At 35.2% G+C, this 17,801-nt stretch overlaps 1 protein-coding gene across 1 annotated transcript in view; it reads left to right on the forward strand.

Moving 5' to 3' along the window:
- Positions 1 to 3,956: 3,956 nt before the first annotated feature.
- DNAH7 (dynein, axonemal, heavy chain 7) overlaps positions 3,957 to 17,801 on the forward strand; it is a gene marked incomplete at its 5' end in the record, with an annotated part of 112,562 nt that continues 98,717 nt past the window's right edge. Inside the window, 13 exon segments of the mRNA XM_010297578.1 lie at positions 3,957 to 4,022; positions 4,488 to 4,596; positions 4,702 to 4,855; positions 5,196 to 5,289; positions 6,528 to 6,708; positions 7,581 to 7,656; positions 9,657 to 9,782; positions 11,282 to 11,401; positions 12,909 to 13,092; positions 14,488 to 14,667; positions 16,023 to 16,298; positions 16,859 to 16,986; positions 17,169 to 17,247. Of these exon segments, the coding sequence (XP_010295880.1) occupies positions 3,957 to 4,022; positions 4,488 to 4,596; positions 4,702 to 4,855; positions 5,196 to 5,289; positions 6,528 to 6,708; positions 7,581 to 7,656; positions 9,657 to 9,782; positions 11,282 to 11,401; positions 12,909 to 13,092; positions 14,488 to 14,667; positions 16,023 to 16,298; positions 16,859 to 16,986; positions 17,169 to 17,247 (1,773 nt within the window).

The raw sequence follows: 17,801 nt of genomic DNA on the forward strand, positions 1-17,801 counted from the left end.
CGGGCTGGATGAGGGGAAGTGCCTGGGCCGCGCTCGCTCTTAACGGGGCAGAGAGCAGAACGCTGGGGTGTACCTGGCTACCGGAGGGGACTTGTTCTGAGCTAAAAAGTGTTGTTTTTCTCTCAAACCTTAAATAACAAGCTTGAATTAAGCTTCTGAAATTACGAGGTTTTATCCCTGACACTCAACTAAATGCTTGTACTCCAAGCAGAGACCTGGTGGAGCAGCCGTGTTTGTAGAGAAAGGCTTCAGTACACTGTCCCATTATTTGTAGGCTGGTTGTGACTGGTACCCTCCAGAAAAATTAAACTGTGCTGTCTGTGCTGTGAACTCCTTAAATCAGGTTTTTAGAAGCAACGCAGTCCTCCTTGTAGCTGCCCAGGTTTCCTTTTATGATTTTAAATGGACGTTTTTGGTTTGGGCTGCTGTTCATGCAGTGTTTTCAGAGAGAGTAACTCTCTCCTAAAGGTATCCCATTATAAACCACAAAAATGAATTTCAGTCTTTAGCTTGGTACATAGTGTTATGCCCTAAGTCCTCTCCTTGTTTGTTTGTGGTCATAATTTTTTTTTAACATGCAGCATGAAGTGATTTTAATTAATTCAGTTTATTTTCAGAAATGCAGGAAGCTTAAATGCTGAAGACAAAGGCCAATAGAAGCTTTTAGCTATGAATATGGTTTTAAATACCTGGGCATTAACCGATACTAATTTGTATTACTTCTCTCGTGGCCTGATTAGGTTGTAGTTAGTTAATGTAATTATAAGGAATTGTATGCCCTCTTAAATCATGTTGCTCTCTGTTTACTGTTAGTAAGTCAATCATGTTCTTTTAGTCTCTTTTGGTTTTGATATCCTCATTCAGATTTGTTTTCTTCTAATGAATTACATAAGATATTTAAGTGAAATCATTTAGTAACTCCCTTCAGTGAATTAAAAGTTCACCAGTTTTTCTTCAGATGTGTTTCTTCTTGAGGTGCATATTAGAGGGGGTGAGTTGGCTGCTCATAACTATCTGACATAGTCCTCGCTGTGTGGGACTCTTTAGTAGACCTTATTGCCAGTAGTAAGTTTGCAGTGTAATATTTTAAAATATTGGCACTGTCTTCAGTGAAACTAATTTCATCACTTAGTTTATCAGCACCAGCAGGTCAGAGTTATAAGTTGTAGTGTTGAATTCTGTGTTTTTCAGCAAAAGAAAATCTAGACAAAACTGCGTAATGTTGTATATGAAGATAGGGTATAGTCTTAGTCATTTTTGTAGACCTATTACTTGTAAAAATACCCAGGTTTCTGTTATTTGTTCCTAACTAGGAATCTAATAATTAAGACTGTGGACCTTGCCACTGAGAGAAATAAATAATACTCTTCCAGGAATTGAAAACCATTTTCTCCTATAGAAAAGATTCTTTTTTTTTTTTTTTTTTTAATCCCATCCATTCCTTCCAGAGGGTAGTAGATAGCATTCAGCATCTGCGTTAGAATATGGACTAGAGAAACAATGAGCTTTATATTTCAGTCTCATTACGCAAGACCTGGAGAACAAAGAGTGTGTACTCAAAGTTCAGAACTACCTAAGGTGATTTTGCCTGAGCCAGTTCCAGTCCAGCAGCTGTAAAGCTGTTGAGAAGCCAGAGTCCATCAGATCACCACTGAGATGGTTGGGGGGCTGGAGCTTGGTATATGAAGAGAGCCTAAGGGAACTGTGTGTGTTCAGCTTGGAGAAGAGAAGGTGGCAGAAGAATGTAGTTACTGTCTTCCAGTGCCTGAACTAGTGAGAAAATGGTGCCAGATTCCTCTTGGTGCTGTGCAGCAGCAGGAGGAGAGGCAATGCTCTCAAGTTGCAGGGAGGGAAATTCTGATGGGCCATAAGCATGGCATTCCTCACAGTGAGATGATTAAATAGTGGAGAAGGATGCCCAGAGGGGCAGTGGCTTTAGAGAACTTCAGATCTCAACTAGACAAGGCCCTGTGCAATCTGACCTAACTTTTTGTAGTTAGTAGTGTCTTGAGAAGGAGAATGGATAATCAGAGGCCCTTTTCAGCCTAATTTTTTCTATGATTCTGTCATAGCGTGTTTGCACAGGGCTGTGTCCAAACCAGTCCAAACTGTCCATAGGCTACACTCTGTTCTGTAGGCTTACGGGCATGGTAAGCAGTAGTTTTGTGGTATAGTGTGGATACACTATTAGGAGATGTATTCATGCTAGTATTAGAAAAGACTGGTAGCTGTTATGCAGTCTGTGGCAAGAGTCTTTTTGCAGTTGAATATGTTAGACTACAGAGAAATAAATGGCTTCGTATTTTCCCAGTAGAGTTACAACTGCTCCAACTACCAGCCAATAAGCAGGCTTGTCATGTAAATCCATCTGTATTGGTTTCAATACTGGTTTTTCCCTCATTTATGCTGAAATAAGTTCATCATCTGTGTCACTGTAGACTATGAGACTGCTATGGGCATTAGAATTTTAAGGTGTGAAAAATCTTGCGCATGGGCCACACCTAACTGGAAGATTGGAAGACTGGCGAGCATGTTAAATGAGGGATTGAAAGAGATATGTGGTTATTGTGGCAAAGTCTTCGTTCACCTTCCCTACAATTGCTGTAAAGCTAGATTAAAAATATCACCATTGGCTTGTTTGGTGTTTAGAGTACTTTAATTCACCAGGCATTTTGATCTCTATTTAAGGGGAAGCCAAATGTGTTTAATCTCATTTGGGGAGAGAAAGGGGGAGGATGGATCTTTTGTTCATTAAAAGAGTAGTGCTCTTGATTTTGAAATAAGATACTTAAAACATTTGGTTGTATGACTTCCTCTTGCGGCTAGTGGTAGTCAAGGAGTTTTTCCCTATCACATTCCAGGGAGGAACTCCCTAAAGCTGGAATGAGTTTGCTCCCCTTTCACAAGTTGGACTACAGATTAGTTTACGCAGATGTTGCTAACAACTGATAATGTATGTCTATACCTATTTTATCACTGTCAAATTCCTGTATTTTGAAGGTGGTTTTCTTTGGAGCTTGATTTGGTTTTCGGCTCATTTGGAAATTGCCAGAGTTTATCCTTGACTGCAAAATTCATGTAAAGAGTTAAAAGTGACTAAAACTTGTGCGAGTTCTACACCACAGCAACTGTATTGCAAATGATAGCCAACCTAACTTCTTTAAGGGTAGCTCAGGTATGTCTACACAAACTTCCTGTGCTTTGTGTCTTTCCTTTGTTACAACCGTTGTGTAAGACACAAAGCAGAAAGAGGATGGCTGTAAGCATTGACATGCAGTATTACTGCAAGTGCAGCTGCACGTGAAGAGGCAGTGTGGGCAGTGCCAGGGGGATTGGTGGTGGTGTGAAACAGAGGAGAAATAGAATAGCCAAAAGCAGTTGTGTTAGAGCCAGTATTAATAATTTTACAACTAGATTGTCTTGTTTGTTTATAGGAAGGTGCCGTACCTTGCTAAAATGTGCTAGCCAGTCCTGGGCACGGTCAGAGGATGCTCTTGGACAGACAGCTTTGATGCCAAGGGATCAGCTTTGTGCAAAAGCAGAGTATACTGGACACTCTTAAATGAAAGTTTATGGATTAGGAAAAAAGGCACCTTTTGTGTTTTAAAAAATGTTGACTGAAGAATGGGAATAAAAAAATTGTTTCTTTGTATTATTTTGTGATGTCTTGTAATGCTTTAATGTTTATCCTGGCAAAAGGTAACAAAAATGCTTCCCAGCTGAAATTTAATTTTTCAGAGCTGTGATTTTTCAAAAGCATTTGAGAAAGTTGAATTCTACATAGAAACACCCTAGGAAGAATAGGGGAAGTGATATGAAACTGTATGTGTAAAAATTATTATATAAGAGATAAAACCAGAATTATAGCTAGACGACAAGTTTAAGTATTGCTCAAAGTCTAATATTAATGGTAATTTAAATGTCTAGTTGTGATTTCCCTTTTTTTTTTTTCCAAGCCCAGTCCAAGTGGCAAAGGGAAGTTTGCAAAGAGAACAGTGAACTTACTACCACAGTTGTCTCAGGTAGTTTTGTTGGCTTTTTTGGTATGCTTTCATTTTCAAATATGTGTGACAGCATGGTTATGTAAAGACCATGGTTCTCATTCAAATATATGCTGAGGTGTATATTCTCTTTCTTTGTACTATGTATGTATATTATATCTGTATGTGGAGCATTGTCTATATTTTAATATTTGGAAAACATTGAAAGTAGAGTAGAGTTTGAAAATACTTAAGTAATGTATAAAAACTGGAGAATTTACAAATATTACATAGACATTTAACATGCTTTATATGTAATGATCTGGATATTTAGAATTTGAGGGAAACATAAGTAGCAGTTTAATGTATGATTTTTATGCTGCCTTATTCCTGCAAAAAAATATTAGGTTACAGTTTCTTTGATTTACTATAGCTAAGAAGTCTTGAAGTGTGTGTTAGTAACACCCACAACAAATGTAAAACTGAAATATAAAATATTTATTCCAGGCAAGGTCTAAACCACTGTGGCAACAGACTTGTCCTTCATTCCATCTGAGCAAAGAACAAAAAGATGACAAGTCAGATGAGTTTACTGTAAAAAATGAGTATTCACCTGGTAAGGTTAACATTTTTAGTACTACTAAAGAAAACCTCTCAGAAACATGTGTGATACATTTGAACTTTATTTTTTAAATTAATTTTAAAATTTATTTTCTGCAAGGAGAATATTTGAAGGCGAGGTGCAAGAGACACAAGATTCAGGATTCTAGAGGTAGTGAAGCAGGTGCTGGACCATATCCTCCTACATTGCAGAGCAGCAGTCATCTGAAAAAAACCCATGAAAGTTTCAGAAGTGCTCTTGTTGACATTATATTGTGAGTTTCCTTATCTTTGAATAATGTGTTTTTCCTTTTTGATAGATGAACCAAATTTTAAATTTAAATTATTTTAAAATTTTTAAAATTGCAAACTGAAAGTATGTGTATAAGCATAAACTATATCATCAATTTTAAAAGCTGAACCTTAGCAGGTAAAATACAAACTTGGTCACATGCTTCAGAATGTCTTGTGCTCATTGTAAAGTTTTGCCAGTTCCCTTTTTTGTTTTGTTTGATCACAGCTGATGTGTAGGATGGCTATATAGTACTTATGCCAGTAAAATGCATCTGAAGAATGTGATACATATTCTTTATTTTGTTTGTTTTTTTGTCTCAGGCAGCAAGATCTTACTGAAGGACAGATTCCATCCCTTGAAGGAACCCAGCCTCCAAGAGCAGATTCTTCTACACCAATAGAGAAAGATATTTTGGTAGCTAAAGACTGTTTTCTAGAGTATTAAATGAAATACAGTGCCAGTAATTTATTGTAAATATTGACAAGGTGATTGACAGAATGAGAGGTGACTGACAGTGACATATTCTTCGACTATTAGCTTCACATAATATATTATTTTTAGTGTTACTGTTTAGAATGCAGCATTAGGAATGTATGAATGGTTCAAAGAATTGCAGAATTGGAATAGTAACTGCAGGATAAACAATGTCAGGAAGTAATAAATTAATCTTTTCTACACTTGCTGAAGGTGAGAATAACCTGCAAGGGAGGGTGCACTGCTTTGTCTGAGCGATAGAATCCTCAAGACAATTTTTTGGGGGTTACCATAAGCTCAGGGTTAGGATGTTCTTATTCTGGTTTAAGATACCTTGTATGACACAATTGTGTAAATAAATTTATGATTTATGTATATTTAAAATATGTTACGTTCATTTGGGGATAAATTGATTGAAATAGGTTCATGTATTACTTCCTGACATTGGTAATCTTCCAGTTGATATTCCATTCTGCATTTCTTTGAATTTGGGCTGATATGTTTCTTCATCTGTGTTTCCTTTAATGCTCTGAGGTTTTGTTAATCAGATTTCATATGCCTGTTTAAATGCTGGCATACAAGCAGATGTACTTATTTCTGGTTATACATTCATATTCTGAGCAATGCATTAGTTGTACATTGCATAGCCACACAAAACTCTGCAGAATGCATGGCTTTCTTTTTGAATATATTGTCCAGTCCCAGAGCTAATGGATAATAATGGTAGCACTGTAATGATGAGATATATAAATATGTATTGAAAAGTTATTTAAGGAAGAAGATGGTACTGGGACAGTGCGAAGGAGAGGCATCTCACCAGAATTGTAGAATTGTAAAACCAAAACCAAAGGCAGATTTCTATGAGTTATGTTCATTCTGCAATGAAATTTTTGTTATTTAGCTCTTATAAGACAAATGGAATGAGGCTTATATCACTATACCCTGTTTTTCTATCTCAACAGCTTTTTATTGTTATTCTACCCACTAGTGTTTGGCAGGCTGATGAAGGTATTTACATCAGATTTAGTGATGTATATGTAATTTACAACATAAATCAGTACTTAGTATTAATTACATTTATTTTTACTAAATTAGCCTGTATGTCTAGCTAAACCTGTAGCAGCAATAACTATCTAGTGCTGGACTTAATCAATGCATCTTATTCTTTTATCCTACAGAAATACTACTATTACATTCGTCATGGAATTGATACAGCAAATGTGGCCCCAATGGATGAATCATGGCTAGACCACATCTTAGCTTTAATTCCACAGCATCTGAAAGTATTTGATGAAAGTATACATTCACTGACTGATGAAATAAAAGATGACTATCTTCTGAGTGTAAAAAAGGCTATAGGTAGATTTTTAGGGATTTACTCATATTTTTTCCTAAGTTGCTAATATTCAGAATCATTCATTGTTGAGTGCTGCTCACTGCTGAGAGCTACCATTGTGGAAGAGTTCTATAAAAGTGTTCTGGATGTTAGAGGCGCATTTTAATAAAAAGAATACTGGAGTTTTGTTATCCTTGTAATGACCAAAGATAATATTATTCATTATTTTTATCTTTCAACACCTTTAAAAAACATTATTTTATTTTAGAAATCCCTATTTAATGGGGATTATGAAATTTTTAGCTTTCTCCAAAGTCCCTTTTCATGTATATCTAGATAAAACTGTTCATCTCAATGTGTTATACATTTGGACAATTCGGTTGAGACATTGAGGTGCTGGAGCGTGAGCAACGAAGTTGGTAAAGGGTCTAGAGAACAAGTCCTATAAGAAGTGGCTGAGGGAACTGGGGTTGCTTAGTCTGGAGAAAAGGAGGCTGCAGGGAAACCTTATCACTCTCTACAACTACCTGAAAGGAGGTTGTAGTGAGGTGGATGTCAGTCTCTTCTCCCAAGGAACAAGCGATAGGATGAGAGGAAACGGCTTCAAGCTGCATCGGTGGGGTTAGACTGGGTATCAGGAAAAATTTTTTCACCAAAGGGTTGTCAAGCACTGGAAGAGGTTGCCCAGGGAAATGTTTTAGTCACCATCCCTGGAGGTATTTGAAAGATATGTAGACGTGGTGCTTAGGGACATGGTTTAGTGGTGGACTTGGCAGCGCTAGGTTAGTGGTTGGACTTGATGATCTTAAGGGTCTTTTATAACCTAAATGATTCTATGATTCTGTCCTTTTGCTAAGCTTATTTTGCTTTTTTTTTTTTAAATACTTTTTTTCAGTTGACTTTGTTCTAAGAGACACCAGGGAAAAAGATGAAGACAAGGAGAAAGATTTTCTTCTGCCTCATCGTGCGGAGTAAGAAAATATATTTGTTCAAAAACACTGACTAGAGAACAGTGAAATAGAATAGTATGTATAAGGAACAGTCTTAATAGTGGTAGTCAGTGTCAGCCATAAATAAAACTTTGTTATTAGTTATGTATATTCAAATAATGATTATATAGCAACTTTGGAAAAACCCTGGAAAATATGTGTCTACCTTAAAAGATTGTTTGGAATTAGTTTTGTTTAGTCATGCTTAACTGGTAGGAATTCACAATTAATCCCACAGCATTTGATACAGCAGGACAAATGCTCATGTATAAACTGCATTGTAACCAATGGAGCAATGTCATCGTCTGCACAGATTTCACTGAAACTCTGTCTTATTTACAGATTGTGACAGTTTGACTCAATGCATATAGATTTAAGAATGTAGCAAAACAGTCTATATTTATTCCTCGGAACAATTCAAGAATATGTAGTATAAACAGGGATAGATGCTGAGCTTTTCTGGCTGGTTTTTCCAGTATGTAGCAACCTCCATACTGGAGTAGACAGATGTGGCCCTTGTTCAGAGTAAAGGACTATCTCTGTTCCATTCACACTTGGCTTAAAAAGTCTGCAGTCTACTGAAAGCAAGTATAGTGCTACTCCCGGGGCCATACATCTGTCCAGTGTGGATCCAGCCTACCTAGTATCTACTTTCCTAGAACATACTTTAATTCTTACTGAGATGTGAAAGTGAAGAGGTACCTCATTCATAGGTGTAGCCAAGAACTGATAAAATAAATGTGCCTTGAGAGGAATGAAATCTTACAGATGCTGCAGAAACAGAACATTTTCATCGGTATCAACCAGGTTCTGTATTGGGGGTAGCATTGCTGGGTGATTTTTAAAAGCAGAAAAGGTTTTGTTACAAATAATTTCTGGCCTGTGGTTTGAGGTAGCTAGGCATTAGAATATAATAGGAGGGTGGCTGTGACAGATGTTACTTAAGTAATTTGCATCTTAAAAAGAAAAGTAATATATGATAAATTTGTTGTATTACCCCCGAGTAAGAGGCCATCCTACATCTGATTCTTTGTAGACCTTCCATATCATCTAGGAACCGTGTAGGACATCATGGTAGTTTGTATATAAGCTTATGTCACGTGTTTACATGCAAATCCAACAAAGTGTAAAATTCTACTAGTAGAATAATCATTGGTAAAACAGTTCTATTCCATTAACAGTATTTGAAATAAGAAACTTTCTTCTAAAGAAATATGCAAGATAGATGTGGAAAAACATGACGTTTTTTAACTTAACTCCCAGTAGCTACTTTTTCTGTCTCCTGTAGAATACAGATTTGCCGAGAAATGGATGAAAGTTTTGTTCTAAATCAGATTTTTTTTTAATAATTCATTATGAAAATAACAAAAGTATTACAAATATATGACAAAGTCATCAGGAGTGTTTCTGCTTTTCCCTTGCAGCCTAAAGATTGCAATGCACAATATTTTAATAGTAAAATCAGACTGCCTGTAGAAAACAACAATTTTTAAAGAAAAAAAAGCTATGAGTATATAAAAACCCCCACCAAAATAGCTTAATGTTTTTGAAAATTTGAAAGCAGATGAACTGAGTCTATGAAAAGGCTCTAAATGTATGAGTTTTTACAGATTTGATGTGATGAGCATAAACATAGATACTACTTACTGTAGAAAAATGCATATTAATTGACAAAATACATTATATATGTATAATGATTTTATTACATTCTAAATATAAGGGACCATGAATAAGTTACAGATCTCTTAGGATTTGGCTGATATTTTTCTCATGTTATTTCTTTTTTCATACAGTGGTCAGTATTTGAAGACTTTTTTTGATATCCGAATAACAAGCAGAAAGCTACATTTATCTCCTGTATTCTGTGCTTTCTAGGATGCAAAACAATTATCTTAAAGTAAATGTATAAATGTTTTGGTTCTTAGCACAGCTACATTCATCCTACTGTTTCTTGTTGTTTTTGCGGTTGTTTGGTTTTTTAGACTAGAAGTAGTGCCAAAACCTTGGAACAAGTCTTTCTTGTCAGCGTGCAGTTACCTGAAAGAAAATTTACATGCAATAAATCCTTCAATGCTTGCTGTTCTGAACTTATGGGAGACCTCGTTTATGTAAGTGTTATCTATATCTCTTAGGTTTCAGCTGCTCAGTGATTTCAGAATATATATATATAGGGAAATAATAGATGGTCACACCTTATGATTTGCAAGTTGCCCTGTTGAATTTGGGACTGCTGCAATATATACATCTGAATACTGATCATGGATATGATGATTTTGTTCAAAAACCATTATCCCAAATGTATTTGGCTGTGTTCCCTCTAACTTTATGTTTTGAAGAATTTCTGCCAACTGTTCCTCTATAGAGGTCAAACTTTCTTATCTGTACTTCCCCAGAAATCGCATGGAATGCTTTGCCATCTTCATTTCCTTTGGTATCTAGGCAGTTTTAAGCAAGAAGCTACATGTGAAAGTTGAATAGTTTAGCCGTTTTGTACTTGATTTTCCTAAGAGCTTGGATGAAATGCCATCTGGACCTGGACATTTGTGGTTTTGTTTTTTCATTTTTTTCTACAGCCCGTTCCACTGGCACTTCAATTTGAGACACCATGTTCCTTGTACAGAAAGGTTCCAGAATGGAGCTGCTATGATCTTATCTTCTCTAAGCCCTCTTTTATTCATCTCTCTTCATTATTTTACAGACTCTGGCAAGCTTCCTGCTTCTGATATGTTTCAAAAGTCATATATGACTTCCATTTTTTAAAAAGTCTTTCATGCTTTTAGTATAGTCCCTTAATCTCTATTTTAATTTGATACTTTTTTTTTGGTCTTTCTCAGGTCAGGAATATTCAAAACACTCTGTCTCCTAAGAAGAGAAGGGTTCCTGTCTTGCCTAGCAGGGCAGTTATGTTTTTTCCTCTTACCAGATTAAAAAGGGAAAAAGGCATTAGATGGGCTATTATTTTCTGCTTCCCAGAGCAGACCAAACTGCTTATTTCTTGACTGGTGATACAAAAGAGAATGAACTGATCTGACCAGGACAGGTGCTGTGACAAGTTGCAGAGAGTGTTTTTGGGTTTTTGTGTTGTGTTTTTTGTTTTGTTTTGTTTTTTGAAATTTTTGTTGTATCTGCTAAGTAGGAGACAAAATTCAGCCAATGTCTTTTAAAAATATAAAACCTAAAAATGATTTTGAAGCTAGGTTTACATCATTATTTATTTATTTTTAAAATTGTTTTATAATATTTGTAAAAATCCATCCAGTCCTAGAAAGGAATGCTATTTAACACATTCAAAATTTTTAATGTTTGATGCTATATACAATGAGTAACATATACACAAACTCTGATTCTGAAAATAGTTATTAATGTGCTCAAATGTAGTAATTACTACTTCAATTTAAGGCCATGCATATGGACAGTACTGTGCTGCTTGTATTTGGTTGTTCTGAAAGAATAGAAGCTGATTTCTGAAAAACATTATTTTTAAGTGTTTAAAATATGCTTAAGGTTTGAAATGTGAAATAGGAAAAAAGTTTAACGGAAACAAAAGCGCAAAAACCAAGATACAGTGAACACGCTCCTAAAATACTCATGTGATGTTCTGTTTCAGAAATTTACGCCTTTTTGATACGGAAATATTTCACAATAAACAAGAAGCTGAGGAATTCTCACTTTTCCAGAATAAAGTCATGAAGGAAATTGGAAAATCCAAAGTGATTCTATCTAAGAAGTATGATCCAGTGTATCCATATTTTTTAATTTTAAATGGAAATCTTTAATTTTTTTCTTCAGCTGTTTTGGAATCTGAACTTTCTGGAGAGAGAATGAATGACCCATTTTAATAATACTTACGGAGGAAAGAGATGCAGTGTTGTGAAATTCTTTAAGGCCTATGAATGAAAACTGCTGTGTAAATATTGAACATGTTATCATGATTTGTGCAGTTTTCTTATTTTGAGTTTTGGTGTGATGTATTTTGCTCACTTCTTAGAGGGGCGTTAACAATACACGTGTGTTAGTTTGTTGTGACAAAAACTTTTATTTTGTGGACTCGCTTGTGCTGGATAAATGAGAAAATACAGTATTGTTACTATCAGTAATTTATGACATTTCAGATTATAAACTGTGATATAACTTATTACATAGTAAGACTTGCCCCATCCCTACTTCACACAAAGAAAATGTCTCATTGATAGGAAGATTAACCTAGTATCACTTCAGCACCAGTATCTCTGTAGAACATCTGTTGATGATTTTAGAATTTCAGTTTGTATATTCTCAGTTTTGTAGCTGCTTCTGAGAGCTGAGTAATCTGAAAAATGTTTGTTAATGAGATCCCTTGACTTTAGAGATTATGACGAAGATATTCAAAAGTAAAGTGTTTGGCTATCAATGTAAAAGAAGAAAGGCAGTTTTCTTGATAATGAACTCAGTATGCTGCAGTTAAGTTTTCAAACAAATGAAGTATCCAAATTGCTAGCCCTTTTTGAGATACGTTTGGCCAAACTGTATTGTTTGTATGTATCTGATCTTTGACCAATGATGCTTGATTCCTGCAGTTATGTATTACTGCATTTTTCCTATTTTAGGTTTTAATTAAATACAACAACAGTTGAGACCACTATAGTCTCAAATACTTGTTTTTTCATGCTATTAACCTTGAAGGTTTTTATTTCCATACTTGGCTATGATTCAGTTATGTATTGTCTTTACTGGTTTTGGATGTATTTCTTCCTGACCCTGAAGATAACCTTTCTGCTCTTAACTGACGGCTGCACACTTCTGTGCTTTCTTCCTTCCTATTTCCCAGCAAGGCCAGACCCAATTTCATTTTGGTTAAGGGCAACTAGGCAGAATTCCCTTCGGATTGCTTTCACATCTTAACATCTATTGAGGTTACAAAGATGCATAATGAATTGCACAGCCCCTGGGATTTAAGTGTGCTGTCAGTGAAGCCTTTCTGGCCTTAGAAATAGGAGACCAAAACGAGATAGCAAATTTGCCTATCATAATATCTTACATTTTAAATATGGTTCCATAATAATAACATTTTCAGATACATGATTCCTTAGAATTTAAAGATAATACCATACAACCTACTTAAGTTAAACTATAGTTTCTCAAGTATACTGCAGCATCTTTTCACTGCATGTAATATAAATATTTATAGCAATTAAACCCACAGATTTATTTATGCTAATCACTTGAAAAACTTAAAAATACTGTATTCTTTTAAGGTGGTTTCCGGAAGTGCAGAAAATCTTTTACCAAGGTAATAAACAAAAACAAGTACCCAGCAATGCCAGCATCACTAAATTAGAGTCTTTCTTCAGTTGTGCTGCCACTTTAATGACTCGTCAACTGCAACATTTGCTTTTACATTCAATTCAAGACTTTACAGATTTAATTGTTCAACCTGCAGTAAGTAGTCTTTCATTTGCATACTAGCAGCATTGTTTATGCATGTACATACAATTTGTTTCCTGTTTATTTTGCTTCTTTTGGAAAAAAAAAGAATAGAATAATAGAAAAATGTATTAAGTAGAGTTAAAATAATGGGGTTTTGTCACGTAAGAAGGGAATTATCAATGTATTTTAAACCTGATATCATGAAGAACACACTGCAGTCAGACATACAGTAGAAATTAATTAATATAAAGACCATTTGCATTTTTCACTAGTGCTCTCTTTCTGTAATATCCATCTGTGAAGAAGTCTTATTTTCTCTCTGATATTAGTAGGTGTCTACTACATGCTTTGGCAGAACAGTTCTTGAGTAAAAAAAAAAGTAAAAAAGGAGGAGTTTCTCTTTTGCACTCACATAATGTCTATTGCAGAGGTAAATATTTCTCGTTGATTTTTGATGTCTTGGAGTGCAACTGGATCTTTGTTCAGCTTTCTGTTAATACAGCCTTGCTGCCAAATATCCCCAGAACTCTGGCTCCAGATAATATTGATGAAAAAACATGCAGAGAACATAAGGAATCATGTTGTGGAAGTAGAGTATATATTTTTCATTCTTACTCCCCTGTAATTGCTTTATATACTTCTCAGTTAAGTGAGCTTTGTTGTCAACAGCACTATTTTCTGTTATTATTACTAATAGGTATGGTTTTCTAATCTTCTCTTTTCTAACGGTGATCCTATGCTACCTAGTAGTGATAAAATGCTTCCTCATGTTTCCTAACAATTTTTGTGTAGTTAGAATAGGTTGGCAGATGTGGGAAAGCTGAGAGATGTCTGATCCAAATTGAAGATATGAAATTATGCCAAGGACAAAAGCATATACAAATTTTTGTACTGGAATACATGGGAATCCATACTGCAAATATAACCTTCATAATAATCTGTTTAGATTTGGTGTATCAGATTCTTGTTTAGCAAATAAAATTGGATGTAACACTTCTTTTTACAGTTAGTAGTTTCATAGTCAGTGCTCCAGATGATGAATACATGTACTACTGTAGATGTATAAATTCATATATTGCTACATTTGTGTGGGCTACTACTGGAAAGCTACTCGGCCTCAGTCTATGCGCAACTTCGAAAGTTGTTGGCTGCTGTACAGATGATGTCTCTTGTGCCTACTAAAAATAACATTGTATTTCATCTTAATGAACATCAGTTTATGTGAATTTTATCAGAGACATACTTCCTACTTGCACGAGTATTTTTGTTAGGATTGTGGCATGCTATTTGCAATCAAAGTCCTGACAATTTAAAATGCTTATGCTAAAGTAATTCTTAATGATCATTTGACTTTTCCAGCATGAGTTAGGTTAACTAATGTTTTACTTTTTTTTTTTCTTGCATTAGAAATCAGTCCAAGCCTACAAACACCCAGGTTTAATCCTGAGGCTAACTCTTCAGAATGATAGTATTAAATTTGAACCTGACTTTAATGTCTACGAGGACATATTACTGAATATTTATACTGTTATGATTCAAGCTGTCAGTGATATACCAAGAGTTGAGACCAAATTATTTTCTAAGTGGGTAAGAAATTACAATACTCATGGGTTTTGTTTTATCATTATTTTGTTGCTACATTTAGTTTTTAGGTATTTTCGTGACTAGCCCTATTGTCGGAACTCACATCGTAATGTTATAATACTCTTTCAGGATATTTGGAACACTTTGAAATCATCTTAATTGTATTAATAAAAGGCCCAATCACTGTTCTCTAAGCAAATAAAATGCCAAGAATCAACTGCTTTCCTCTATGAGTTATTTTCTGCAGCAGCTGCTACAAATGTACTACAGACAAAATTGATTCATTTAAACTTTAAACATTTCTGCGGTATTCTGGAAAATACCTTCTATTTTGATACTGGAAAGGGTACTGTCTTTTAAAATATAGAATCTTTTGAGTAGGTTATCCTCTAAAAAAAAATCTAAACTTTTAAAACAGTTTATTTTTTAGTTGTTTTATGCATTCAAGCAGATCAAATTGTTAGGTGTCCTGGTTTCAGCCAGGATGGAGCCACGACATTAGGTCAAACAGGAAACGATCCAGGTTAACGAAAAAACATTTTGTGAAATAATGGGGCGGGGGGGAAGTATGTACTTGGTTTAGAATTGCATGTTACTTTCAGTATCGCAGTCTTAGCTTTTTGTATGGAGAGAGTAAAAATAATGCCCTGTGATGCCTCTTCATTGTTTCCCAAAGAGCTGTGGGAGGTGAACATTTCTTTTTTCCTGAAGGAAATATCATTTGGACACTGTTTCCCTTTCTGTTTAGCACCAACTGGAATTTTAAATAAAGATACTAACCCTCAACATCTTTGTTAATATGCTTGAACACATGACAAAGCAGAAACCTGCATAGTATGCTATGCTTTATAAAAACACTGATCAATAACCTGTCAAAAGACAAATTAAAAGAATCATCTCAAGCATGTCTAAATGCTCAAGAGCAAGGCTTTAGATCTTCTGGGGGATTGCAGGAAAATGTTTTTCATATTTCTAATGTTACAGATTCATCTGTTGATAGCAAAATTGAAGTTGTGCCTGTGGTTCAGGAAAAATAAAATCTATGTAGATTAAATTTTAAATTGTTCATAGAATTGTTTTGGGTAGATAAACATGTGGACTTCTGAGTTTCTGAATGAAGCAGCTCTGATTTCTTACTTGTTGGAAGCAAACATCCATAAACTAGGATTCATAAAAATTTGGGAGTAGAATGTAAATAGCTGTATCTACAAATTTAATTTCATAATCAGACTTTAATTAGATTTTAAAGTTGCATTTAGTTGATTTTTCTATCCTATTTATTTTCTATGACATAACTGAACTACAGACATAACTGTAATTTGAAAATGTATTTCGTTTTTTGTATGTTTTTTTCAAAGCCAACAGATGAGTCCTCATCAAGTGTCTTGAAGCCTGTTATCCTAGATGAGATCTTGGATGAACATAAGAAAAGGATCAGAGAAGAAATTATCAAAGAAAGTGCTTCACCTGTAGAACATCTCAAGCTGTATGATAAGTACAGCTTCCTGATAAACAAACAAGCTGAACAAGATATCGATCAGTTCCTGACAGAGGAACACACCTTTGAAGAAATGAAAAGGGAAGTTATAAAGTACCGGAAACTTGCTAAGGAAATAAAATATACTTCTAGGAAGGTAAATTATAATAATATTCACAGTGGTTTATCTCCCTAACATTCAGTGCAAACGTCAGTTCTGGAGAAACTAGTACTTACAGGCCTGTCTTGTGGGGTTCTGTGTGTGGAAGTCAAGCTCAATTGCCCAGTAGTCAAAGAAAGCATTGGATTTGGAGACTCACGGGGAGGCAGAGTCCCTTTTTAATCCTAAGGAATATCACGCATCTCCAACAGTAAAACAAGATTGCCACATTTTAGATGTATCTCAAACTCTGTAATTTCACCAGACTACATTCACCACTACAGAGAGTAGATGCCCTTCCTTTTTGAGGAAGTAGATTATTTGTCAATGTAAAATGTAATAACAGTAAGATTTATATGAAGTACAATGTGCAGATACAGAAGAACAGTTATTTGCAACTATAGCTTTTTCTTTCCCTTCTTCACTTGAAAGTTTAAAAAGCATTTTATGATTTAACTAAATTCCTAGGTGAGATCCATGATATTCTGCTTAAGACAGTGGAATAAAATAGGTAAAAGCTATTCAGTGTTCTGACAATTGTTATATTTGTATTGCAGTATCTCCATCTAGGAATGTTTGAATTGCATTGTGATGAATTAATAAGCGCTTTGGTAAAGCGAGCAGATAATATTTGTGAAAAAGTTATTTCCAAGATGTTCAAAGATCACCAAGACATAAATGTGAGGTAACTCTCAAACTGAAAATGTATATTGGAATGTACTTAATTTTGTTTCCACTGTTGTATTTTTTTTTAATCCTTGAAGGACACGTTGTTGTCATTTTTGCTATTATAAATGTATGTAGTTTGTCCAAGTATGATTAAAACAAAAAACCGATGCCAAACTGGTTATTTTTTGTATTTTTCAGATTATGTGATGAGTTTGAGAGAATATCAGAAAAAGCTCTTACTACTCCATCTAATACACAGGAGCTAATGGAACTTAAGGTACTCTCTTTTCTATGAGTCCAAGCAAGGATTAGCTACCAATACTATTGTTCTGGCCTTAAGTAGTATTGTATGCAAGTTGCCCCCTTTACAGGTATGATTCTGGCCTTGGTTAAAGTCACTGGTGCTATATCCATATTACAAAATAGAAAAGGACAATTCTTCTTTGGCCATGAGGCTAAACATCATAGCCTGGCTCTTATACATACAGCTCAACTCTTTTCTCCACCTAAATGTCATGGTTGCAGCCAGGCTGCCTATTTGGAACAGTCCTTTGTCTCTGTGTCACTTGCCCTATACAGTGGTGGTATTGGTGAGAATGCCAGTTGACATGGGCCAAAACCCTGTAGGGCAGCTGTCTGCAAAGTGGGAGATGTGCAGACTAGGGCGTGCACAAGATGATCCATTGGAGTACACGAAGGAAATAGTATTTATTTTTTACGTTAAAAAAGTGAGAAAGAAACTAAGCTTTACCAATATTTAATGTATGGATTGACAGTGGTGATCTCAGTCTGTATGTCAGAGGGTCCTGTGTCATGTACGTACGTGAGGAA

This window comes from Phaethon lepturus, unplaced genomic scaffold, assembly GCF_000687285.1.
Source record: "Phaethon lepturus isolate BGI_N335 unplaced genomic scaffold, ASM68728v1 scaffold2102, whole genome shotgun sequence".
In the NCBI taxonomy this organism is placed as follows: Eukaryota; Metazoa; Chordata; class Aves; order Phaethontiformes; family Phaethontidae; genus Phaethon; species Phaethon lepturus.